Source organism: Acomys russatus, chromosome 19 (genome assembly GCF_903995435.1).
Source record: "Acomys russatus chromosome 19, mAcoRus1.1, whole genome shotgun sequence".
NCBI classification, from domain to species: domain Eukaryota; kingdom Metazoa; phylum Chordata; class Mammalia; order Rodentia; family Muridae; genus Acomys; species Acomys russatus.
Genome location: NC_067155.1, coordinates 45713477 through 45738820, shown reverse-complemented (window position 1 = coordinate 45738820; position 25344 = coordinate 45713477). Strand labels below are relative to the sequence as shown.

The 25344-nt window shown below is 46.2% G+C and overlaps 1 protein-coding gene across 2 annotated transcripts in view; it reads right to left on the bottom strand.

The window, feature by feature from the left end:
- Positions 1-25344, bottom strand: part of Galnt17 (polypeptide N-acetylgalactosaminyltransferase 17) — a 473219-nt gene that overhangs the window by 180833 nt on the left and 267042 nt on the right. For both annotated transcript variants that reach the window (XM_051161367.1, XM_051161366.1), the window contains exons 4-5: positions 13111-13285; positions 9834-10031 (exon numbers count right to left, since the gene is read on the bottom strand). In XM_051161367.1, coding sequence (XP_051017324.1) covers positions 9834-10031; positions 13111-13285 — 373 coding nt within the window. The remainder of the gene's footprint in view (positions 1-9833; positions 10032-13110; positions 13286-25344) is intronic.

Genomic DNA, 25344 nt, shown 5'->3' with positions numbered 1-25344 from the left:
GGGAGGGGGGGGGGTGGGCACTCGATCAAGTCTATAAAGGGCTTCCCATGAGCATGCGTTCACCTGGCCTCACAAGCTGCCTGTTCTCAAGGGCCTTGTCTGATGCACCAACAGGAACGGATGGTAGTTACGCTGTTCCTAACAGTTAAACAAGCTTGTCACAATCTCTATCCGGCCTGAGCATGTGCCAGAAGAATGACTTAATGTCACAGGAGTCCAGGGTTCTCACGGCGAACACAGTAGATTGCTCCCGGCCTGGTAGCAGCAGTTATTTTTAGAGTCACTTTGGCAACAAAAAGAAGGCAGACTATAACCTACAATTCCAACTAGAGGTTGCAAGGCGTCGGCCCCACATTTTTCTAGTTTGAGAAAGTCGGCTGGACGCTTCTGGCATCTTAAAAATTCAATTGGGACAATAAGATGAAAACATTGTGTGCTATTTGGAGATGGAAGATCCACTATCAGAATTTACCAGCTTCCCAAGTACTGAAGTAAAATTCCATTTCTTCCACCCCCCCCTTTTTTTTTTCAATACTAACGATTGAACCTTGGGTCTTACACAGGCAGACATTCTATTTCTGAGCCATACCTCCAGCTCCTCACTGGGGGATTCTAGGCAGGCGCTCTACCACTGAGCCACACCTCCAACCCTGGCCTGCCCCAGGGGGTAGAATTCTAGTTGTGTGCTATACTACTGAGCTACACTACCTGCCCTTCTCTGGGGGATTCTAAGCGGTGCTGTACCACTGAACCACACCCCCAGCTGCTCACTGGGGGATTCTACGTAAGTGCCCTACCACAAAGCTACAGCCACTGTTTTCCACCAAGTTGTCCTTGATGTCACTTTGCAGCCCACACTTTTCCCTAAATTACAGTCTTCTGCCTCAGCTTCCCAAGGAAGCTGGGATAACAAGTGTGTGCCACTGTTCCCAGCTCCATTTACTTTCTTGTTAACAGAAGTGAAACGGTCATATATTCTTACATTGCAATAAACAGGAAAGCAGGTAAGGTCAGGCTCCAAAGCCAACTTTGTGTCTATAACACCTATTTTTTAAGTGTAAGGTTTAGTAAGAACCCTGGGAGGATGGTTAGCTACTTTCTGGGTCGCTGTGACCAAATACCTAATTAACCCTTGTTTTATTTCATTGGCAAATCCTAGAGTCATCTGAGAGGAGAGCCTCCGATGAGGAACTGGGCATATCAGATTGACCTGTGAGCAAGTCTGCAGGGTGTTGTCTTAATTGATAGCTGATTCAAGAGGGTTGAGCCCACCATGGGCAGCACCATTCCCTGGGCTATGTAAGAAAGCTAGCTAAGCTCGAACCTGTGAGCAGGCCAGCAAGTAGCTTTCTTTTATCAGAGGGAGTGGGAAAGAAGTGAGCCCAAATTACTTTCTGCTTGGAACTCAAGCTGAGAGCCTCCCAAACGTACCTCACGGACTTTGAGAAGTAAAGTTAGGAGAAGGAGAGCCTGTGGGAGGGTCAGGAACATAACACACTTTGGAATAATCTGGAAAAGGGATTAAAGCTCAGTTATGGTGTACAGGCTTGTCATCTCAACTACTTGGGAGCCTGAGGCAGGAGGATTGAGGGTTTGAAGCCATCCTGGACTTCACAGTGAGTTTGATATCGGTCAGGGAAAGTTAGTAACAGCCCATCTCAAAAATAAAAACGAAGGGCCGCAGAGCAATGTAGCTTAGTGGGACAAGGCCCTGGGTCCAATCCCCAGTACTGTATAGAAAAAGGAAAAGCTAACAGAATAAAAGCCGTAGGGGCTAAGCAGATGGCTAAGCGGGTGAGAGTGCTTGTTATACAACCATAAGGATCTGAGTTCGATTCCTCAGTGCCCACATACAAAGCTGGGTGGGGCAGCTGCACATCAGCCTATAATCCTAGCACCATGGGAGACAGAGACAAGAGGGTCCGTGGGACTTGACGGCCACCTGCCTAGCTTCAGTGAGAGACCTTGTCTCGAGCAAATAAGGTGGAGAGTGAGAGTGGGGTGCCTAATATCCACCTCCACCCTCTGCAAACCTGTATATATATGTATGTACATCACGCAGGCATGCGCACACGCCAAGGGCATATACTACACTCAGACACATACACACACAACAAACAAACAAACAAACAACCTACCCACAGATGTACCCAATCTGCTTCAATGGAGGAATCTAAACTCCATTGCTTTCCCTCTGCCAAACCAACTTCATACAATTAATGGTACCCGGGTTTCCCAATTTATTTCCAAGCTACATCTTGGAAATCTCGCTTTTTAACTCAAGGGTAAAGTGTCTCCCATTTTTAAAAAATCGTTCAGCTTTATATAAAGCTTGTCTGCTCTGAGGTAGCCCACCACATCAGGAGCTCTTCACTGAGGTAAAGGGTCATCTTTGCTATATGGTTCAGATTAATCTGTGAGCCATCACCATCCATGTTTGTTGATGGAGACAGGCCTCTCTCCCCTTGTCAAATGGAAGAGTGATTACCTTGCGAATGCTGCTGGAGCCTCAGGGCAATGCCTGGGAAATTTTGCTTCCGACAAAAAAAGCTGTGTAGTTGCAGTCTCGATGTTCAGTGCAAAAAGGAATAGCAAGCTATCTGGGAACAGTGTTCAAGGGACCAAGGTTAAGGGGTTGAATTGGTTTTACTCCAAAGAAATGTGGTCACCATGACTGCAAACATGCTTCTGTACTGTCATAAACAGTTTCTGGAGAGAATGGCATGGGGAAGGGGTGTCCTTTCGTTTCCTGAACAAACAATCCCTTAACCACTAAAAAACATCTCTCCTTTGGACAGGCAAGATGGCTCAGTGGTAAAGGTCCTTGCTGCCAAGCCTGAGGACATGAGTTCTATTCCAAAGACCCACATGGTAGGAGAGAACTGTGTCATACAAGTGGCCTCTGATACTACACTTGTGCCATGACACTCATGCATGTACACACACACACACACACACACACACACACACACACACACAATGTGTTTAAAAAAAAAAAAAAAAGAACATCTCCTTTTTCATGCTTATAATCCCATCTATCAGGAGGCCAAGGCAGGAGGATTATAAACTGAAAGGCAGTCCAGGCTGCCCCATGACACCCTAAAACCTAAAAACGTGTTGTCCCTGAAGTTCTGCTCTTCCTACAGTTGAGACCTTTGGAAGATACCCACTGTTACTGGGGACATCCTACACTCTGAGCACTGTGAGCAGGCAGTTGTGCAAGATGCTGTGCAGGGTAGGCCAATGGCTAGGAGGTTTCCAGGGACCTGCAGAAGCAGGTTGGGCTTCATTTGGTCCAGTGCGCATCGCATCATCTTACCCACTTCCCTTTGCTCTAGTCATGCTGACCATGTCGCAGCTGGCCAGCCTCATATACAACACCAGGAATCCCAACACGCCCTGTTGGTATGCAGTATGGCTCTAGGCAACACTTAAATTGGGTCAGGGATCCTTCTCTCCTGCCTTGCTCTGCCTTCTCTGTGAGTCCCAGCTGTACCTCCTACCCTGTTTGAGACTATGGGCAAGAAGCCATGAAGATCTGTCTATGAAGCAAGGGCTAGGGCTGGGCTCAACACATAGAGCACTGGGATAACATGCAAGAAGCGCTAGATTCTGTCCTCATGCTGCATAAAGCCGGGATGTGGTGCATACATGTGATGCCAGCACTTGGGAGGTGGACACAGGAGGATCACGAGTTCAGGGCCAGCCTAGGATATATAAGACCCAATCTTAAATCCAACCAACCAACAAACAAATAAAACAAACAAACAAAAAAAACAAGCAAAGAAACCAGGAACAGTAACAATGCTTCTATGGCTGCTATGGGGGATGAGTGAATTTCCATTCTGTAAAGCATAAGAAACACCTGGCTGGGTCAGGTTTTTGTCACTGTGATAAAGCAGCTTAGAACAATTTAAAGGAGGAAAGATTTGCATGCAGGTGTGATGGCGCACACCTTTAACCCCAGCGCCCAGGAGGCAGCGACAGCTGGATCTCTGAGTTCAGAGACTAGCCTGGTCTACAGAGTGAGGTCCAGGACAGCCAGGGCTACACAGAGACACCCTGTCTTGAAGAACCAGAAAACAAATAAACAAACAATCAAAGAGGATGAAAGATTGATTCTGGTGCAGTTTCAGAACTTTTGGCTTATGGTTGGGGCTGGGCCTGTAGCCTTTAGGCTGTGGTGAGAAAGAACAGATGGTAGAAGGGCATGGTGGAGGAAAATTGCTCACTTCCGTGGTGGCCAGGAAGTGGGGGGGGGGGGGAGGGAAAGGGAGGCAGAGAAGAAAGAGGAGGAGGAGGAAGAAGAGGAGGAGGAGAGGAGAAAGGGGGCTAGATAAAGGGAAAGAGAGAAAGAACATCAGTGCACAAGTACATGGGAGATGGAAGGAGAGAGATAGAGAAAGGGAGAGGCAAAGAGAAAAAATCAGAAAGTGGAAGCAAGTGAGTGAGAAGATCTAGGCGTGGTGGGAGAAGGAAGGGGGAGGGAGGGAAAGGGGAGGGAGGAAGGCATGTATGCAGGTTTACACAGATGCACAGTTTTACACAGATGCGTATGTGAGCATGTCCATATGGTGACCAGAGGCCAAGTTCACATTTTATTTCTTAAGTGCTGTCCACCTTGTTTGCATGAGACAGGCTCTCCCACTGAACTAGAGTCCCCCAGTTAGGCTGAGCTGGCCAGCCAAGAAGACCTAGGGATCCTTCTGCCTTGTCTCCACCAGCTCTTGGGATTGTAAGGCCACACCATCAGGCCAGGTCTGAGGATGACACTCGGAACTTCGTGCTTGCACGGCAAGCACTTGCCCATACTGAGCCATCTCCCCAGCTCAGTCTGCAAGCTCCCTCAGGGTAAGAATTATGTCACTTAACCAGGACTGTCCCCGTGGAAGTACCTACCATAAAGCTAAGCATAGTTAATGCCTAAAATATATATGCTGATACATAGAAAAAGACGTCTATTTTAAAGTATATATATACATATATATGTCTGGTTTGTCACTTAAAGCTTTTCTCTTGTGTAAGCTTGTCACATTCCCCTCAGGACGGAAGAGTAGCCTTCTCTGCTTACATATATATCTCCACTCGGAATGTGAAATCTCAGCAGCTATGCACTTCCAAGGCAATTCTTTCAACTAAACGACTCTCACAGGCTCTGACACTCCCATACCTTATAATTTATCATCAAATTATATGTTGGATTAAGGATTGCTAATTGTTACTCATCATCTTGAATTGGTTATTAACGAGCAGTGTCACTAATTACAAGGTCACCTAACACAGAGCAGGGAGGTCCCACTGTCAACCCACAGAAGACGCCTGGCGTGCTGTTCAGACTGGGCTCCAAAAGCAAGGTGCAGTGAAATTCTCCCTTCAGATATCACAACACCGTACGTCTCTGGTCCTCTGCTGGTGAGAGCCGTGGGAGTCTCACAGCTGGAAAGAGGTGCTCGGATCAGCAGATGCTAAGCTGAGAGCTCTAGCACACAGTTGCTGGACTCAGCCGGGCATTTATAGATTCATGGTTCACCTCACCTAGTGCCCTCAAGGCAAGATACATGTTCCTTTCCACTCTTGTCTTATATACATGCATATAATGTTAAGACAAACTGGATTTATTCATTCAAAAGGATTGCATTCATATTCATGTCTCTCTCTGTGTGTGTGTGTGTGTGTGGTGTGTGTGTGTGTGTGTGTGTGTGTGTGTGTGTTCATGCATGTGGAGGCTAGAGGTCTACCTCAGGTGTCCTTCACGATACCACTCACCTTGTGTTTTAAGACAAGGTCTCTCACTGAGCATGAAGCTCATAAATTTGTCTAGGCTGGCCTGTGTCACTGAGCCTCAGGAATCCGTCTACTTTCTCCTTCCCAGCATTGGAATTATAAGCCCAAACCAACAATATGAGCTTTTTTCCTTCCATGGGTTCTAAGGATAGAAGTCAGGTGCTCACACTTGCATGAAAGGTTCTTTACTGGTGTCTCTCCAGCCCTCATTCTTCTTCTGGTTATTTATGAGATCGGACCTCATATGTAACTCAGAAAGACCCTGTCCACAGATAAAAAGGAGGAATATAATATGAAAGGGCTGTGATGTAGCTCAGAGGTGGAGCCCCATGAAACCCTAGCTTCTGTGCTCAACATCAAAACGAAAGGGGGAAAAAATGGACTATGTTCCCTTAAAGCAAAACGTCTTTAAAGTTTTATTGTTTTTATTTACATGCACGTATGTGTGTCTGCGATTTATGCACATGAGTGCAGTATCCATGGAGGCCACAAGAGGGCACTGGACTTCCCAAAGCTGGAGTTACAAGTGGTTGTATGTTGCCCAACAAGTGGTTGTATGTTGCCCAACGTGGATTCTGGGAGCTGGGCCCGGGTCCTCTGCTAGAGCAGCGAGCACTCTTAACCTCTGCATCATCCCTCCAGTCCCCAGGGAGAAACTTCTTATGTTATATCTCCTACCAGAAAGTCTAGTATCCAAAGCTTCCCCTAGTCTATGCTATTTGGAATCCAACAGGCTCTCTGTACCCTTCAATGGAGTACAGTCATAACCACTAACATCTTGGCATCGCTGGATGGAAGAGAAATTACCATGTCCTCATGATTAAGAAAGCACATTATATCAGCTTAATAATATCAGAAGGCCCATAAAACTCCTTTTCGACAATTAAATCTCCCCATCAACCATTAACAAATTAAGTGTCTGGTAAGTAAAGATGTGCTAGGACTAGGAGACCACTGGTGCATGCAGTCGTGCTGCACATCAGAGATTCGCGTAATGTTAATGGACCAGGATCGCAACTCCGTGTTCTTGAGTCTTTAAAGGGCAATATTAATCATCCGGTAATGTGACAGCAACTTATGAGGTTCATGCTATTGTTTCACCCAGAGCCTTCCTACTCAGACTGGCCAATGTCGGTTGGCCATTCCACCCAGGCTAACGAGTATAGCTTAGAATCCTTCACTGAGGGACTGCAGGTGTGGCTCAGAGGTAGAGCAAATGTCCACTGAGGGGCAAGAGGCTTGGCTCAGTGTAAGAAAGCCTGACTAGACTCCTCAGGAGAGCTCTTCTGAGAATCCTCCTTTGAGGAGCTGAGGGCATGGCTCAGGAGAAACACTTGCCTAGAATCTTCCAGGGAGGGCATGGCTGAGAGGGTGACCACTTATCTGGAATAACCCAGCGAAGGGCTAGCAGTAGAGGGCTTGTTCTACCTCACACACACACAAAGGTACACGGCCATCAAAGTTCCTCACAGTGACCAGTTCAACCTCCTTCTGCCCATTGCCACCCCCACCCCCCACCCCAACCCCCAAGACAGGGTCTCTCTATGTAGCCTTGACTGTCCTGGACTCGCTTTGTTGACCAGGCTGGCCTCGAACTCACAGAGATCTGCCCGCCTCTGCCTCCCAGAGTGCTGGGATTACGGGCATACACTCCCATTCTTTCAGTCACAGCTGGAGACCAGGCTCTCTCTGGGTCAGAAGGACACTAGGGAGGAAGGATCACCTGACTAAACTCTGAAACGTAATGTCTTTACGTTCTGAAGGTCATTGGGTCTTTATAAATATCTCCATGGGTCGTGCCTTGGCTGGCAGATAACACCTCAGTGATGAGTCGACACTATGATTTTCAGACAGCTGAGGGGTCACTGCAGACACTGTAGCAACACTTGGATTAGGATACAGCATTGCTTCCTTTGAGACGGCACTCCAAGGCCACCTTCCTTGGGTTTCGAATCTGCTCGGTGGCTGCTCTACTCTCAGGCAACTTTTCAGCTTTCAGTTTGAGAAGGAAAGTCAGAAGACTTCTCAAGACTTTTGTCTGAGTGCGACGGTGTTCCCTGCTTTCTTTTTCTGCCTGTATTAAAATATTCCAACCAAAAGCAACTTAGAGGAGGACAAGGGTTTCCTTGTCTCATGCTTCTAAGTCACAGTCCATCACTGGGGGAAGTCAGATAGGAACTCCAGTAGGAACCTGAAGTAAAAACCTGAGAGAAAGCTGTTTACTGGCGTTCTCCCTGGCCCATGCTTATGCACCCTGGGGACTACCTGCTCAGGGAATGGTGCCACCCACAGTGGGCTGGGTCCTCCTCCATACACTAACAATCAAGACAGTGTCCCACAGATACGTCCATGGGCCAAGCTGACCTGGGCAATCCCTCAACTGGGACTCTCTTCTCAGATGACTCTTGGCTGTGTCAAGCTGGCAGTTAAAGCTAACTAGAATAAGTGGTCAACCTTGGTTGTCAAATTCCTTGGATTGAAAGGCACCTAGATTACTAAAGTATATCTCTGGATGTGAAGACATTCCAGAGAGAAGTCTCTCTCTCTCTCTCTCTCTCTCTCTCTCTCTGCTTCCTGGATCCATGGTGTGAGCTACCATGCCTTTCCTACCTCAATATCCACACCTCTGAAACTATGAGTTAAAATAAATCCTGTTTTACATCCAAGTATCATGGCACATGCCTTTAATACCAGCACTTGGGAGGCAGAGGCAGATGGATCCCTGTGAGTTTGAGGCCAGCTTGGTTCAGCTTAGTTTTCAGAGTGAATTTCAGGATAGCTAGGGCTACATAGCAAGACCATATACATCTTGTTTTCCTTAAGTTGCTTTTCTCAGATACTTGTTATAGGAATTTAAAAAAAACTAATACATTTTGTTTATGACAAATGTGTAAACCAAGGCAGACCCCACACCCTCCTATAGAAAGTCCTTACCCCTGTTTTGTGCCTTCCTTCTTGATTTCCTGCTTATTTTGGAAAATGTTGTGTGAAAGGTAAGATAGGAGAGGCTGTCCTTCCCACCTCTAATGACAGAAGACATAATACTCTTTTAAGAGTCGGGGGCTGGGAAGATGGCTCAGTGAGTAAGTGCTCATCTCACAAAAGACCTGATCCCACATAAAAGCCCGCACCACAGCATGTGTATGTAATCCCAGTAATGACGTCATGGGAGATGCACACAGATGCACTTCTGGAGGTTTGTTAGCCAGCTAGCCTGGCATACCTGGCAAAGTTCCATGCCAGTGAGAGACATCCTGAGGAGTGATTGATGTGACATCCTCTGATGTGTCACACACACACACACACACACACAGAGTCAGACAGTCAATTTGGGACTGACAAGGTGGTTCAGCAAATAGAGGTGTTGGTTATGTAAGACTGACACCCTAACTTTGATCCCCAGAACCCACATAAGGGTGAAAGGAGAAAACTGACTCCACAAAGCTGTCCTCTGATCTCCACATGTATGCTGTGGCACAGGTACACCCCCTCCTCTAATAAATAATAATAACAATAATAATAAATAATAATAACAACAATAATAACCATCACCATCATCATCATCATCATCATCAGTTTGGCACTAGGTAGAATGGTACTGACCCCTGCCATGTGACATAGTCCAATTTCCAGAACCTGAAATTATGGCATTGTAGGAAATAAATATTTGCAGATGTGATTATATTACAGATGTTGAGCAGAGAGGTTGAGATAGTGTTTTCAGACAGGTTATCCAAGGGTAGGTAAGCTCAGATTGTGAAGCTATGTAACACTGGAAGGATGAAAAAAATTGTATTATTACCAATTTCAAACTTTCATAGCAGTCATATGAGAGTGGCACCTAAGAACTGTAGCTGCTGCAATAAAAAGCAATTGCATCCCTCAGCAAGGAATTATGGTCCTAAGACACCACCGCTCCCCGGGGAGCTGCTTGCACGGCACTGCACCAGCCTTTGCCGGTCTCTCTGGCCAGCCCTTCTGTGATGGGTTTGGGGTCTCACTGATCAGCAGCTTTTTACCAGCCCTGCCAGAGCTTACTTGTCACAGACCTGATGGGGAGAGAAGGGTCTCCGGCGTCCCACCAGTCTTTCGGGGGGCTGATGTACATGCACCACAGCTCCCAGCTGTACCCGTGGGCAGAGTTCTCATAGCGCTGCACTTCGAAGTTGTCCTGTTTGATGTTGTCGATGGACGGGAGGATAACCCGCTTCCGGTTTTCCTGGATGCGGGACAGAACAGGCTCAGCCCTGCAGAGCAGAGAATTCACAATCAGATCTCTCTCCTGGTACCCGCATGTGCCATCAGCCAGAAGACTCCTTAAAACCACTCCCAAAATGAAGCAAATTCAAAGGCACATGACCTTCCCAAGTTGGAGCATGTGACTGCCATATAGGTTTTTTTTCCATATAAATTTATTTTATTACACATGTATAAAACAAACTACATACAGCAGGGAGAACCACGCGGCAATCATGAATTCTATAAATGTTACAGTCATAGTGATTTGGCTATTTGTATTTGTCAAACTTGAAGTAACCATCTTTCCTGTCTTGTTGGGTCTAAATTTCTGAATGTAATTCAATATCCATCATATCTTATCTCTGTTAACTTAACTCCTTTATCTTGATCTAAAAAGATCTTATCCCCTAACTGGATTGTAAAACTAAACCGTCTGGTCTTCAACACCCCTCAGAGACTTGAGAAGGAATAAAACTTAAATTCCTGAGTGAACTAGGAGTGCAGGTTAGCAGCTTCCAAAATGAACAAATTTACCAAGACAGTTTATAGCCTGAACAGTCACCCAACACTCTATGATGCCGGAACCTCATCTTCAGCCTTCTGGCCCAATATCTCTGCCAGACTTATTCACAGAGCAAGGACAATTGAGGACTTGCTTACCCTGTCTTGGCAGAGTGAGGTCGTGAACTCTGCCTGAATCTAAGCTGCCCATGTTTAGGCAAAATTCTGTTTGTGGCAGGGAATGAGGACATTTTGCCCAGTGGCTGGTTTGCCACATTTGACGCCAACTCCATAAGGAGGCTCTTTGATGCTCATCATCTTCTTTGAGGTCGGCTGGCTATTGTCAGGAGTTAACTTGTCCTGTTGTCAAAGAAACTTTAGGATTATAAAAGCATCTTTAAATGCCGTATTCTGTGTGTCTCTGAGGCCTTTGAAGACCTTGTTTAACTCTTTCACCTCATAGATCGATCGCTGCCATTCTGTTTTGAGACTGGCTCTTGCGTATCCCAGCCTGGCCTCAATCTTGGCTGTGCAGAGGCGAAGGAACCTGAACTCCTGATCCTCCTGCCTCCACTCCCCCGTGCTGCAATGACAAGCACTCACAGCCACAGCCGGTTTATGTGGGGCTGGGTATCGAACCCAGGTCCTCCTGCATGCTAGGCAAGCACCCTCCTGATCAAACCACATCCCTCGTCCAGTTGCGTTGTTTTGTTTTGTTTTAAGACTCTTCTGTTAAATTGCCCAGGCTGGCCCTGAACTCCTGTATAGCCCAAGTTGTGCCAATCCCACCCCTCCCTACTCCCACTTATATCTACTAAATGCTGGGATTAGAGGCATACATCAGCTTCTAACCTAAATGCCGGGTTTATACTGAGGATGGAACCCAGGACGCTGTGCATCTTAGAAAAGCAATCTACCGATGGATCCACATCCATGGACCCTCTGTATGAGTTTTCAAGTGTGTGGTACGCCTCTCAAGCCTTCACGTATACCAAATCGCAATAGTGCTGCCTGTGCGAACAGGAGAAGCTTGGTGGGAGAGCTAATGTGGAGGCTTATCCCTAGAAAGAGCCAAACCTTCAAGCTTCTTCCCTCCACAAGGGTTTATTTTTATTTATGAATGTGCCCTTGTCTAGATATGTGCATGTGAAAGCAGTACCCTGGGAGGGCAGAAAAGGGGGGTGGTCAGAGTCCCCAGAGCTGGAGCTCCAGGTAGTTGTGAGCCACCTGGTACGGATTCTGGGAAACCAAACTCAGGTCTTCCGTAAGACTAGTAGTATATGCTGGGCCATCTCTCCAACCCTTTTTATCACACACACTGTTCCCAACTCTGTATGATTGACAGTTCTGTATGGTTCCCCCTCAGAGCGCTGTCTGCCACCTCTTGTTGCTGATGCTCTTTTCTTTCTGCTGGGACTAAATTTCCTATCCCCCCCCCCAAAAGGCCATTCCTGTGCTGGATTTAATAAGCAGTTTCATTAGTTTCTTTGTGTGGGTGCGACTAATTTTTTTGTTGGTTTAATTGATTACCTAATTGATTGCTTAAAAAAGATCCAATTGGTCTGCAGCGGAAGGCTTGGAACTAATTAAATCCAAAGTCGGCAGATCTGGGACTCTCAGCTGTGCCTCTTCCTCCAAGGCTGCAGCCAGCGTGAACCGTCTCTGGCTGGCTTAGCCCAAAGCAGATGGTGAGGCCACTGTGTGTCTGTGAGGCCAGATCACAGGAAGGAGTCAGTTCCCACATCCCAGAAGCTAAAGATGGCTCGCGTAAGCTGAGACATTAATCTTGCAACTCGGACCGGAGCGTAGACTTTGGAAAAGAGTCAAGTGGAAAATCCCATTTCTTTGTGCTCTTTGGAAGAATAATGAGAACTTACAGCCTGCAACAATCTCTTTTCATTTGCAGCTATTGAATTACCTGTTGGCTCAGCTCATCTTTCTACTTAAAATGAGCAATAAAATACACCCTGGGCCGCTGACTGCCTTCGATACTTTTTACACACATGGTGGAGGTGGAAGCCAGAGGGAAATTATTCTCCTTGGCTTCTTTAGCTTTCTCCCTCACATCTTCCCTGGAGAGACTCCTACTGGGAGATGCCCTTGGCAGCCAGCAGAAAGCAGAGCCACCAAGAACCTTAGCTCTAATGCCACCTGTCCTGAGAAACCATTCCTTGTTTTTCCCAGGAAGAAGGCTGGCTTTTTCTGCTCTTTTAAAATATAGCTCTCCGGCTATCACGTCTTCATCCGCCATGATGGACTGTTCACCCTCAAACTGTGAGCTAAGGTTTGTTTCTTTCTTTTGTAACGTTGCTTTAGTCGGCTACTTTTTGATGCAGCAAGGAGAAAAGTGGCTGATACTTTGATGATAACAGTATCACAGTGTCTAGAAAGCCAGCCAATGACTTACTTTCTTGCTTTCCCACTTTAGCCTGACGGCCTTCTTACCAACCATCCCCAATTCTTCCAGTTGTCCCAGTCCCAGGAGGTACAAAAAACAAACAAACAAACAAACAGACAGACAAACAGAATATCCCACCTCCCAAATTCATCCCTTATGGAGCACTGAGTTTTTGGCTCATGACCTACCAGCCAGCAGTGAATTCCACGTGAGCATCAAAAAAGCCAGTGACCTGGCCAGTGGCCGCCTTCCAGCCCTCGATGCGCGCTCGGATCAGGCCCTCTCTCTTTTGATTGCGTACCACCTTCACCAGCCCAGGGTAGCGTTTGTGGACATACTCTTCCAAGGGGGCTTTCAGCTCCTCTGTAAATGACAAAATGCAAGAGACACATGAGTAAGTCACCTCAGATCTGTACCCCAGACACTGTGATGGGGTCGGGTAGACGTTCGGTAACAAAGAGTACCAACATCTCATGGAGAGTGCCAGAGTTCCGTTCCCAGCATCTACACAGGAGGCTTAAAACCGCCCGCAACTCCAGCTCCTGAAGATCTGGTGCTCTCTATTGGCCTCTGTGGACATCTGCACACACCCGTACACATTCACACAAAGATATACAAACATACATATATAAAAGTATTGAAAAGAAACATAATAAAACACCAAGATACATACAGGTCTTTAAAGAAAGTTCTCTTAAGGGAAAAAAATAAAAGTCGGCACAAGAGGAATTTTAACTTTTAGAAGTTAGGAAGTTAGAACGCATCTCCATACATGAATCTAAGACCTTTGTGCTGTGACACACGTGGATAGATAATATTGATTGGCAGCTTGGCAGGATCTAGAATCATCTAGGAGGGATGTCTCTGGATTAGGTTGGATGAGGTGCGGTGGGAAGTCCCATACTGAATGTGGATGACACTGTGTATGGGCTATGGTCCTGGACTGAATAAACAGAGAAGGTGAACTGAGTGTCAGCACTCACCCGTCTCTGCTTCCTGACTGCAGATGAAATGCGACTGGTTGGTTGCCTCTCACCCCTGCCACCGCCTTCCCTGATGTGATGGACTGTGTACCCTTAAACTGTGAGCCAGAACAAACCCTTTGCTCCTTAAGTTGCTTTCTTTGGGCATTTTGTCATAGCCACAAGGAAAATAACTAATGAAGGATGAAAAGGAAGCCTTAGAAAAGCCAAGGAGAACTCAATACCTTCGTCGGCGAGAAGCCAGCCTCTGCCTCCCTAGTGCTGAGATCAAAGGTGCGCACTGCCGCCCCTGTTTGTTTGTTTGTTTTTAAAGACGGAATCTCTCACTGAACCTGGATCTTACTGATTCAGCTAGGCAAGCCAGCCAAGGAGCCCCAGGGATTCTCCTGTCTCTGCCTCTTCCATCCTGGGAGTTAGGGGCATGTACCACCACTGTACATGGCTCTTTTATGTGGCTTTGCTGCAAAGGCTTCAAAAAGTTCCTTTGCACATACTGTGTATATTCTTCCCATCTTTAGGATATATATCAGCGTTTACCGACTTAAAGGCATGAGTTGTCATCACACTAGGAGCTGGCCTTTCTGTGTCATGGGTTTTGTTCCTTAAAGATACAGCCATGCAGTGCCTAGAAGAAGAAAGAATGGTGTGTTCAGATGAACAGGGAGAATCAAGAAAAGATGGAGAGCCATGGAAATTCCTGCCAGGCAAGGGCTAGGATGATGGGGGGAGAAGAGGTCTATGCACGGTCCTCCCACCCATAGCACCAAACTCGCCTGCTCAGATGCTATCCCTTCCCCATCCCAATGTGTGCCATGGTGTGTCTGTAGAGGAAGGGGCTTCTCTCTTTCCACCATATGGGTCCTGAGGAGTAAGCTCAGGTTGTCATTCTTTCTGGCAAGCTCCTTTACCTGTGAGCCATCTCTTGGCCTCTCACAATTATTCTTATTTCTCTTCTTTTCCTCCATGCAGTTTTAAGAAACGTGAACGGGAACTTGAGAACTGTGCAGATAGCCTGAGGAAGCCATGCCAGAGGTGACAAAAAAAAAAAAAAAAAAAAAAAAAAAAAAAAAATGGTCACAGATGAAAGTGCTTCAGCCAACCATAGAGAGAAACTATTTGGAGCAGGAGTATTAAGGGGGATGGCATAAAGTTAGATGTGTGTGTGTGTGTGTGCATGTGTGTGTGTATATGTGTGTGCACATTTACTATTATGGCATACATTTACACCGAAAAATAGATCACCACAGGGCTGGTGAACTCTTTCACCTGAGCAAAGAGTGATAAGCCTACCAGAAAACATTAATGAGATGGCTAACAGGAAGTCCTGCCAGTGGCGATGGGTTAAACACTATTCATTTGGAAATAGCTTCTGAGAAGGAAATGGGGCTGGGGAGGGGGCTGGGGAGGTGGCTGGTGGTAAACGGCTCGCTGTACAGGCACGAGGACTCGAGATTGGATCTCTGGCACCTATGAAAAGCCAGGCGTGGTGGCATGAGCTGGTAAACTCAATACTAGGTGGGGAGAGTGGGGACTGAAAGATCCCTGGGGCTTCTTGGCCGCCAGCCTAGCTCCAGGATTACTGAGAAAACCTGTGATTAAGGTGGAAGGTGATTAAAGAAGATGCTCACCATCAACCTCTGGCCTCCACTCAGGCCTCTACAGGAGCACATGTGCATGCGTATGACACACACACACATATGCACACATGCACAAGCAGCACACATGCACGCACACACATGCACACAAATAAGAAAAGGCTGGGGGTGTCACTCAGTGGTGGAGTCCTGGTTCAATCCCCAACACTGGGGGTGGGGGAAAAGACTAAGAACAACACTTTGTGTAAGTTTTTCCCCCCTCAAGACAAACTCAAAAAAGAAAACAAAAACCTATTTCTGCAGAGATAAATGTTTACCTTCCAGGACTAGAAGAAATTCGATACTAAATTGGCCAGGTGCCATTTGGGAATCCTTGTGTGGCTGAAGGTTTTGATAAGCAGTGTTTTGGGGAGTTTGGTGGCAGACAAGCCAGGGAGACTCATCTGCTCCTTAGTAATAAAAGCAACAGCTGTCATCCAGGCCCAGGGAGTGTAAACTGGAAATGAGAAGGGTACAAACTAACCAGGGAGGACATTAGCACAGAATTCTACCCACACTCCCCATCCGTAGTACCCAGACTCTCTGTCCTTGCTCCACAGTATTATGGAATACACCATTGGTATGCCCCTGTCTCAAAGCCCTGGTCAGAAACAAGGGCTAAGCCAGGAGAGTCGCCTCCACCTACCTCCAAAATCAATGCAAGAAGCACTGGGCACACAGACAGGGGCTTGGGAGGTGGCCATTCGGCCAGGGACTTGAGGGAGTTCATAGATCAAACAATGGATAACCTCACCTCTCCACTCTCAAAGTCTTTAGGGCTGCAGGCTGAGAATAACTCAAAACTCTGCTCTCTCAAGGTGAGTATACATGAAGAACTGGCCTGAGCCTGGGTGTTCTAGAATATTAACTTGCATTGCAGTCACTGGTACATCTGAGGTACAGCCTGAGAAGTGTGTACATGCATCTGTGTCTACGTGACTATATGGGCACATCCTCATCATCCTCATCATCACCATCATCATCCTCATCATCACCACCATCACCACCATCACCATCCTCATCACCACCATCACCACCATCATCACCATCATTATCATCATCATCATCATCTTTGAAACCTACCAACTATTCATTTCTGGAACTTTTTATTTAATTTTAATTTTTATTTTTTTGCACTGTCACTGACTGTAGAATATAAAGCATGCAGGTAAGGAGTGGGTGACAACTGCACTGCCCAAACCAGGATTTTATTATTGTTACCATTATCAGTCCCCCTCCCACCCCCAATGCCGCTCTGGTTCCTGACACCACTCTCTGCCCACAGCTGCTGAATGAAGGGACCTGCTGCTCTCTGGTAACGTGTGGGTTGTGGCAGCTGGGGATGAATAAACAGCACATATGGCGCGTTCCAATTAGAAAACAGAACAACAGCGCCCATCCCCAAGCTAGGCACCCTCTGTCACACAGGAGCCTGTGAAAATGCAAGTTCCCTGGCTTGTCTTAAAGCTGGTGTAAGATAGGCAGCCTCAGCAGGATTTTGCCAGCAGCCTGGAGGAGCCTTATGCCAACACAAAGTCTCAGAAGTCCACGTCACAAAGTTACCATTCGCAACATCTGAAAATGTTCAGGCCGTTAGCACTAAGTACATTTGCAGTGTCCTAGGAAGGTTCTAGCACCCCAGTCATAAATTCTGAAACCTCCAGAGCAGTGATTGTCAACCCTTTGGGGGGTTTTGCCCCCTTTGGGGGACTGAACGAGCCTTTCACGGGGTCACCTAAGACCACTGGAAATGTCAGATATTTGCATTATGATTCATAAGAGTAGCAAAATTACAGTTATGAAGTAGCAACGGAAATAATTTTATGGTTGGGGGGGGTCACCACAACAGGAGGAACTGTGTTAAAGGGTCACAGCATTAGGAAGGTTGAGAACCACTGCTCTAAAGACTTGTTTTCATTTGCCCCCTGCCCTAGGCCCCCGCTGACCACTGATGTCATTTTCTGTCTCTACAAACTTGCTTATTCTAGATAGTTCATAACAATTAGACTCATGCAATACATGGCCTTTTGTGACTGCTAGCCTTGCTCATTTAAAAGATACTCTAAAAAACGTTTTGTTTATCCTTATCATGGAAAAGAAGAGATATGTTTGAGCCATGGCACATGTGTGGAGGTCAGAGGGCAACTTTGTGGCCTTGGTTCCATCCTTCCATCTTGATGTAAGTTCTGGGGATTGGATTCTGGTCATTGGGCTGGTGCAGCAAGTGCCCTTACTTGCTCAGCCATTTTGCTAGTCCTTGGGTCACCTTAAAAAAAAAAGATGTTTGTTTTTTGTTGTCTTAATATGGTGTGTGTGTGTGTGTGTGTGTGTGTGTGTGTAAACGCGCACGCGAGGTCTGTGCTCCAATCTGTGTTAGTTTTTATCTGTTTCTGTGATAAGCCACTCTGACCAAAAGCAACTTCAGGGAGAAAAGAGCTCATTTGCCTTACACTTCCTGTTCCTAAACCGTCACCGAGGCGAGTCAGTGCAGGAAGTCAAGCAGGACTGCTGGCAGTTCCACGCAGTCTGACCCCTGACCAAGGAACTCACTTACAGCCAAGGAAGTACAGTAGGAGTCACCAGGAGTGCTCCTCGCTGAATCCCTGACAGGCTCAGGCTTGTCTAGCTTTCTTACATAGCCCTGGACCACTGACCCAGGGAATGGCGCTGCCCACAGTGGGCTGGGCTCTCCTGTATCAGTAAAAATCAAGAGAATGCTCCTCCCCCCAACATGGCAACCACCAATTTGACCTGGACGACCCCTTCATTAAGACTCCCTCCTCAGGTGACCCTGGGCAAGTCAAGTTGACAGTTAAAGCTAAGTAGGATGCCATCAATCAATTTCTCCATGGCTGATCCTTGCTCCTGGCCAGTGTTTTGTACTCTCCTGGACCATCAGAAGCTGGGTCCCCCCATCTGGAAGGATCTAAAATGACACTTAGATAAGGTTATTTCTTCCACTGGGACCTTCCAAAGGAAACTGTTCATTATGGCCCCCACTGGTGACTTCCCAGCTCTGGTGATCGAGGCAGAAGGACCAGGAGTTTGGAGGTCATCCTCAGGTTTATGAGACTTGGCCTCAAAAAAGAATTCCTTCAGACTGCAGCACTCCTCTGTGGGACTTAACCAGTCCTTGCATCTTGTTAATATCCTAGATTATTCCCAGTACTAGCTTTGGCTGCACCCATGGTGAGGGCTCCCAGTTCACTGAAACTGGGGTTCAATGACATTCGGCTCAGAAGACATAGTTTTATCACAGACATTCATCAGAGCACTTTACATTTTCCGAGCATCATCTTTCCCGAGATATTTTCATATTTTATGTATGTGCAAATCAGCTACGAAAAATAGACTTCAAATTCCTAGATTCCCAGGTGTACATGAAAAAAGATGTTTATGCCTAAAATAACCAGCCCACTAAATATATAAAACGAAGCCAAACCGAGACCAATGCCTAGCTAGTCTTTGCAGTCACCTTGATGAGATTAAGAATTACTGAGGCACATTTTTGGGTATGTCTGTAAAAACAACAACAACAAAAAAATCCAGAGGTGATTAAATGGAGAAAAGCCTATTTTCCCATCTTTAATGAGAGTGGCACCCTACCATGGTTACACAGCCATTTCTTCCAGGAAGTGAGGTGGGGGGTGGGGGGCAGGCATGAGACCTAGGAAGTAGATAAACAAACATCACATGCCTGGGAAAGTTAAAAATTACAAGATTTCACCAGACCCTTCCCCGTCAATGTTATAGAAGCAGCAAAAAGTATGGGGAGAGGAGACCAACTAGCTGAGCTGCTGGGCTGCCAGCAAGTCACGCAAGAGGGCTCCAGAGCTTCAACTTTCATTCTCATTCTCATTGGGTTGGGCTTCTTAGCGATGGGGCTGCAGTTGAGTCACCCATACTCCTGTTGACCACACCAAGAAAACACAATGGTTGGCCAGTAGGACTTTGGTTGAATCATTACTTTGGTCTGCCAGGTATTTTCATTCTAGAAGGAACAGATATGTGAGTGTTGTGTCTACCCAGGAAAAGTCACACCCAATGCATAGCCAAAACAAACAAACAAACAAAGCAAACAAAGCAAGGCAGCTGAGGGCTAGCATTCTGCTTTCTTAGATGCTGGCTCTCCCGGGATCTGAGTGAGCCATGCCATGTTTCTATCATTTGACACCCTTCCTGGCCACTGCATGCATCACCTCAGCAAAAAAGCCCCTTCAGCTCTCCTGTGATAAACCAGTAAAAACCACAAAAAAATTCTAATTATTCTCTTCAAAATTGGGGGTTGGGGGTGAAGGAGAGGGCTCAGTGGGTAAAGTGCTTACTATAAAAGCATGAATAACTGACTTTGATCCCCAGAACTCATATTAAAAGTCAGGCATGAGGCTGGAGGGAGGGCTCAGCAGCTAAGAGCATGTACTGTTCTTACAGAAGACCCAGGATTGGCTCCCAGAATCCACATGAGGCAGCTTAGAACTGCCTGTAACTACAGCTCCAGTATAACACCTTCCTCTAGACTTCTTGGGTATTCATATTCTCATCTGCACACACAACCAGGAGCACACACACACACACACACACACACACACACACACAAACACACACACATACACACACACACATACACACACACACACACACACACACACCTAAAGATAATAGATTTTGTTTCTGTTTTTGTTGTGTGTGTGTTTTTTTACCCATGTATGCGCAACGTCATGGCTTATAAATCTAGCTCTAGGGCAGCAGAGACTGGTGAATTTCTGGGGCTGCTTGGTGTGTTCCAGGCCAGTGACAGCCCTTGTCTCAAAAACAGCCAAAGCAAACAATGTCTAAAGAACAGCAGCTAAGGCTGTCCTCTGTTCTCCCTATGCATGCTCACACAAGTGTACTAGTACCTTCACAACACAAGTGTACACACACACACACATACATACACAATGAATGTTTTAAAATGCTATTTTTTTTCCCAAAAGAAATGTGGGTCCTAAAATTTATATACTTAGGAAGAATCTTCTTTATGCAGAAACAAAAGCTACTTATTTTTATAATTTTAGTGGGGGGCTAGACAGATGAGTCAGTGGTTAAAAATGAATAACTGCTCTTCCAGAGAACCTAAGTTTAGTTCTCAGAACCCACGTCAAGAAACTTCCATTGACCTGTAACTCCAGCTCCAGAGGATCTAATGGCCCACTTCTGGCCTCCGCAGGCACCTGCATTCACATATGCACATATTACACACACACACACACACATACACACACACACACACACACACGTACACACATGCACACATGCAAACACACACATGCACACACACATAATTAAAAAGTAAAATAAGACCGTTTCATTATAAAATACATAAACAATTAGGTAGGTCCCTTGGGTGGCTGTGAGGGACGTCCAGGCCAAGGAGGAGTCAAAAGTATAAGCCTGGTGAGACTGGCTTCAGCAAGATAGAGTTCCTACCCTGACAATCGCTGCGTTTGAAACATCCATGAGTACTTGGCTTGGTTGTATCACTAATGAAATATTTATATCTCCAAATTGCTAACGAAGCTGTGTAAAAATGTCAGCTAATCAGGAAAAGTTCCAGAATACACCATTCAGTGAGATTAGACCCCCTTTCATAATCTAATGAGGACGTCTCGCAAACCTGAACAGCCACAGTTCGTTCTTTAATGCTTATTAAGTCTTTATGTTGAGTGGAGAGTGGGATCTGACTTTCTCACGTACTCTGGTGCCTCACAGTTGACCATGTCCCCTAGAGGGGGAGACCTGGTGGCACTCAGAAGAAGGACAGCAGGTTGCCAAGAAGAGACTTGATACCCTATGAGCATACACAGGGGGAGGAGGTCCCCCTCAGGAACAGTCTTGGGGGAGGGGAATAAGGGGAAAATGGGAGGGAGGGAAGAATAGGAGGATACAAGGGATGGGATAACCATTGAGATGTAACAAGAATAAATTAATTTTTTTAAAAAGTCTTTATGGAGGGCCACAGGCGACTGTGACTTTACCTATCTCAACCCTTCCTACCCACTTGGAAACTCTGGTTAGGTAAAAGGGTGTTATGACTGTCAGTTTATAGATGAGAAAATGGAGGAACAGAGAGGGTTTGTGGCACCCTAATATTCATAAGATGGAAACCAAACCCCTGTCTATGCGTGGTAGGGTGTACCTGTTATATGAGCACTTAGGAGGCTGAGGCAGGAGGATTATGAGATCAAGACCAGGCTAGGCTACATAATGAGACAGAGTCCCAAAATAAAATTTAAACGGGGGGCTAAGGATGTAGTTCAGAAGAATGACAGCCTAGAATCCCCCCAGTGAGGGGGGGCTGGTGTGTGGCTCAGTGGAAGAGCTTTACCTAGAGCCCCCCAACCCCCGAGAATGGCCGTGAGTGTCAACAGAAGAGCTCTTGCCTAGAATTCCCAGTATGGGTTGAGGGTGTGGCTCAGGGGTTGACCATCTGCCTAACCGTCCCAGTGACGGCCTGGGGTCAGGGCTCAGTGCTCTTGCCTACCTTGTACAAAGCCCCGCTTCGCTTCAAGGTCCAGTGCTGGAACAGCGGCCAACCTCCCTGATGAGAGATGGCTGTGCAACAGGGAGGCTCATGAATGGGACAAGTGGAAGTCCCTTGTGGAAGTCCCAAGGGAGCTAGTCGATCCCTTTCACTATGTAAAAGACACCAGACCCCTAACCTGCTGGTACCTTGACCTGGGACTTCCCAGATCTCAGAACCATAAGCACCAAATTCTACATTTCCATTCTTGACTAATTATCTAGCCTCAGGTGTTTTGCTATAGCTATAGCAGCTCACAGGGACTAAGAAAGAGTAGCCTTTCCAAGCTCATCACATTTGTAAGTGATGCGTTTGCCCACGTCTTATGCCTGTGAAATGATCAAACATGACGTCTATCTGCTCATGGGAACCTTCTGATGCCTGACACGCACTTGTCTTGAGGACACACTCCTTCCCGGGGCTCTGCAGCACAGTTTGCTTGCAGAACAGTTACCAGTGTGTAACCGTCTTAATCCCTCCCTGGGGAATCTACGAAGAATAAGTGTGACTGGGTGCAAAGTACACCGGAAAACACACACCCTTTGTCCTAGTTACGTTTCTGTTGCTGTGATAAAATACCTGGCATCAAGCAGCTAAGGGGAAGAAAGATTTATTTCAGTTCACAATCCCGGCTACCGTCTATTATTGTGGAGAGGTCACGCCAGCAACTTCGAACAGCTAGTCACATCACATCTGCAGGCAAGAGCACAAGGAAATGCATGCATGTATGCTTGCTCACTGGCTCACTTGCTCGCTTCCTTGCCTGCCTATGTTAAACTTGATTTTCTCTATTCTTATGCAGTTCAGAAGCCCTCTGCTTAAGGAATGGTGCCGCCCACGGTGGGCTGGGCCTTCTTAAATCAATTAACAACCAAGACATTCCCTGCATGTGCAATAAAAGGGATATGCATAAAAGGAAATAAGAAAGGGTAAACGTTGGCTGGTAAAGAAAGGCTGAATACACTCGAGTGGTAAGATAGAAAACAAATTGTTTTCCTGGTTTTAACTCTGTCATGGGTTTTTTCACTTTTCATGTGTTTGTTATTTGATTGGTGGATAAGTGCATAAAGATATATTCGATAGTGGAAGTGCAAAATTCAGTGTGAAGTCACGGAGCTTCAGAATGGCTACCCTGATTGTATAGAAATTCTCTAAAATGTATAGATTTGGGGTTTGGTCAATTTCACTGTGTGATGATTTTTATCTGTAAGCTCTTAATTATACAGTTTTAATAAACATAGGAAAATTTAGAAAGCAAATAAGACAACCCATTACAGATGTGTCCACAGGCCAGCCAACGTAGACAGTTCCTCACTAAGACTGCCCTCAGGTGATTCTAGTTGTGCAAGTTGACAACTAAAGCTAACCACCACATCATTCCTTTTGGAACCTGAATTCCTGACAGTGAAGGGGGATGGGGTCTACAGCACTCATAGGATGCTGGTCCAGCCAGAAGGTTCATGCTTTTGACTAGAAATCGATATTGACCCTTCTAGGTCACCGTCCACTGACAGCAGTCAATGTTTCCAGCAGCAGCAGCTTGTGGGTGGATCTATGTTCATCAGGGCGAGACATGGAGGGAACCGTCTGGTGTTTTAGATGCCATCACTGTGTCAGTTACTTTTCTCAGAACTGTGACCAAATACCTCACAAGAAGAGGGGTTTATTTTGGCTCACAGTTTAGAAGGATTTGGTCTGCCTTGGCAGGGAGGGTATGGCAACAGCAGTGAGAGGCTCCCTGTTTACATCTGAGTGCATAAAGAAGTAGAGAAAGGCAAATAGTGTGTGGGGGCTGTCAGATGACTTTCTGTTATTTGGAGGTCCCCAGTCTATAGGATTGCTCCGCCCACACAAGGGCGGGTCTTCAGTCTTAAATTAAACCCCTCTGTAAACAACCAGAGACACACAGACACAACCAGAGACGTGTCTCCTAGGTGACTGGCAATACAGTCAAGTTGGCCATGAAGATGGACCATCACAATCACCGAAGTGAATGAGTCATGGTGTCACAAAAGCCATGTGATATTCTCATTGCCGAGACATGGACACATCCTCCTAGGAACAAAGTAGACCCAGGGTGAGGACACAAGCAGGAATGTGTCCTTGCTATTGGGCTGTGGGGATAGCTCAGTAGATAAAAGGGCTTACTAGGTGAAAACCAAAGGACTGGCATTCAGATCCTCAGAACCCAAGTAGAAGCCAGGCACGTATGATGGCTGGCTGCAATCTAACACTTAAGAGGTGGAGACAAGGGATCTTTGGGGCAAACTAACTAGCTAGACTAGCAGGAGTCAGTGAGATCCAGGTCTAGACTAGCAGGAGTCAGCAAGATCCAGGCCCAGTTAGAGACCCTATCTCAAAACATAAAGAGGAGAATGTTCAAGAAAGACACATAATATCAGCACTTGGCTCCCACACACGTAAGCACATACATTTACAGGTACACACGTGTGCCTGTACACATATGGACACACATCTCCACATGCATGTATACCACACACATGTGTGCCCACACACAATCGCATGCACACACACAGAATGCAATAACACGGAATATGGCATCTTACATATTTTATTCTCCGAGCATCTCCCCGCTTTTCAGACTTAAATAATGTACTTGTTGACTATGAAGAAAACGGATGGAGTGAAAGAGAGTTAAAAAAAAAAAAAAAAAAAGAAGCAAGAGCAAGAAGCTTCAAGAAGAGCGGAGAAGGTTTAAAAGGGATGTTTTTGTGGTATCTGAAAGCATTTACAGGCAACGCTGTGGTGAGATAAAAGAAAGGAAAACAAGAAAGCCAAAGACACGAAAGAAGAGACATGAGGTTCAGAATACCAAAGCGCTGAACTCAATACATTGCTCCAACTTGTGCATCTGTGAGAGACACTGGGGAAGGGAAAAACTCCACGGCTTTCAACTCCATTGCCAAAAACGTCCTACTTTCTGCCTCATCCATTCAGAGATCCCCCATATGGGCCAGTGAGGTAGCTCAGCAGGAGAGACATCTGCCTCTGAGCCTGAGCTCAATATCTGATACCCATGTGAAAAAACTGACCCTCCCAATTGTCCTCTGTTCTCCACACATGTTCTGTGGCATGTGTGCCCACAAATAAATAAACAAATAAGTAAGTAAATAAATAAGTATTTTGACTTTTCAAGATAGTAAATAAATACAAGTCTGATGGAACATCACGATGTCTATAGGGCTTGTCCCAAATTAAGATGACATTTGCTCTCCTACCCAT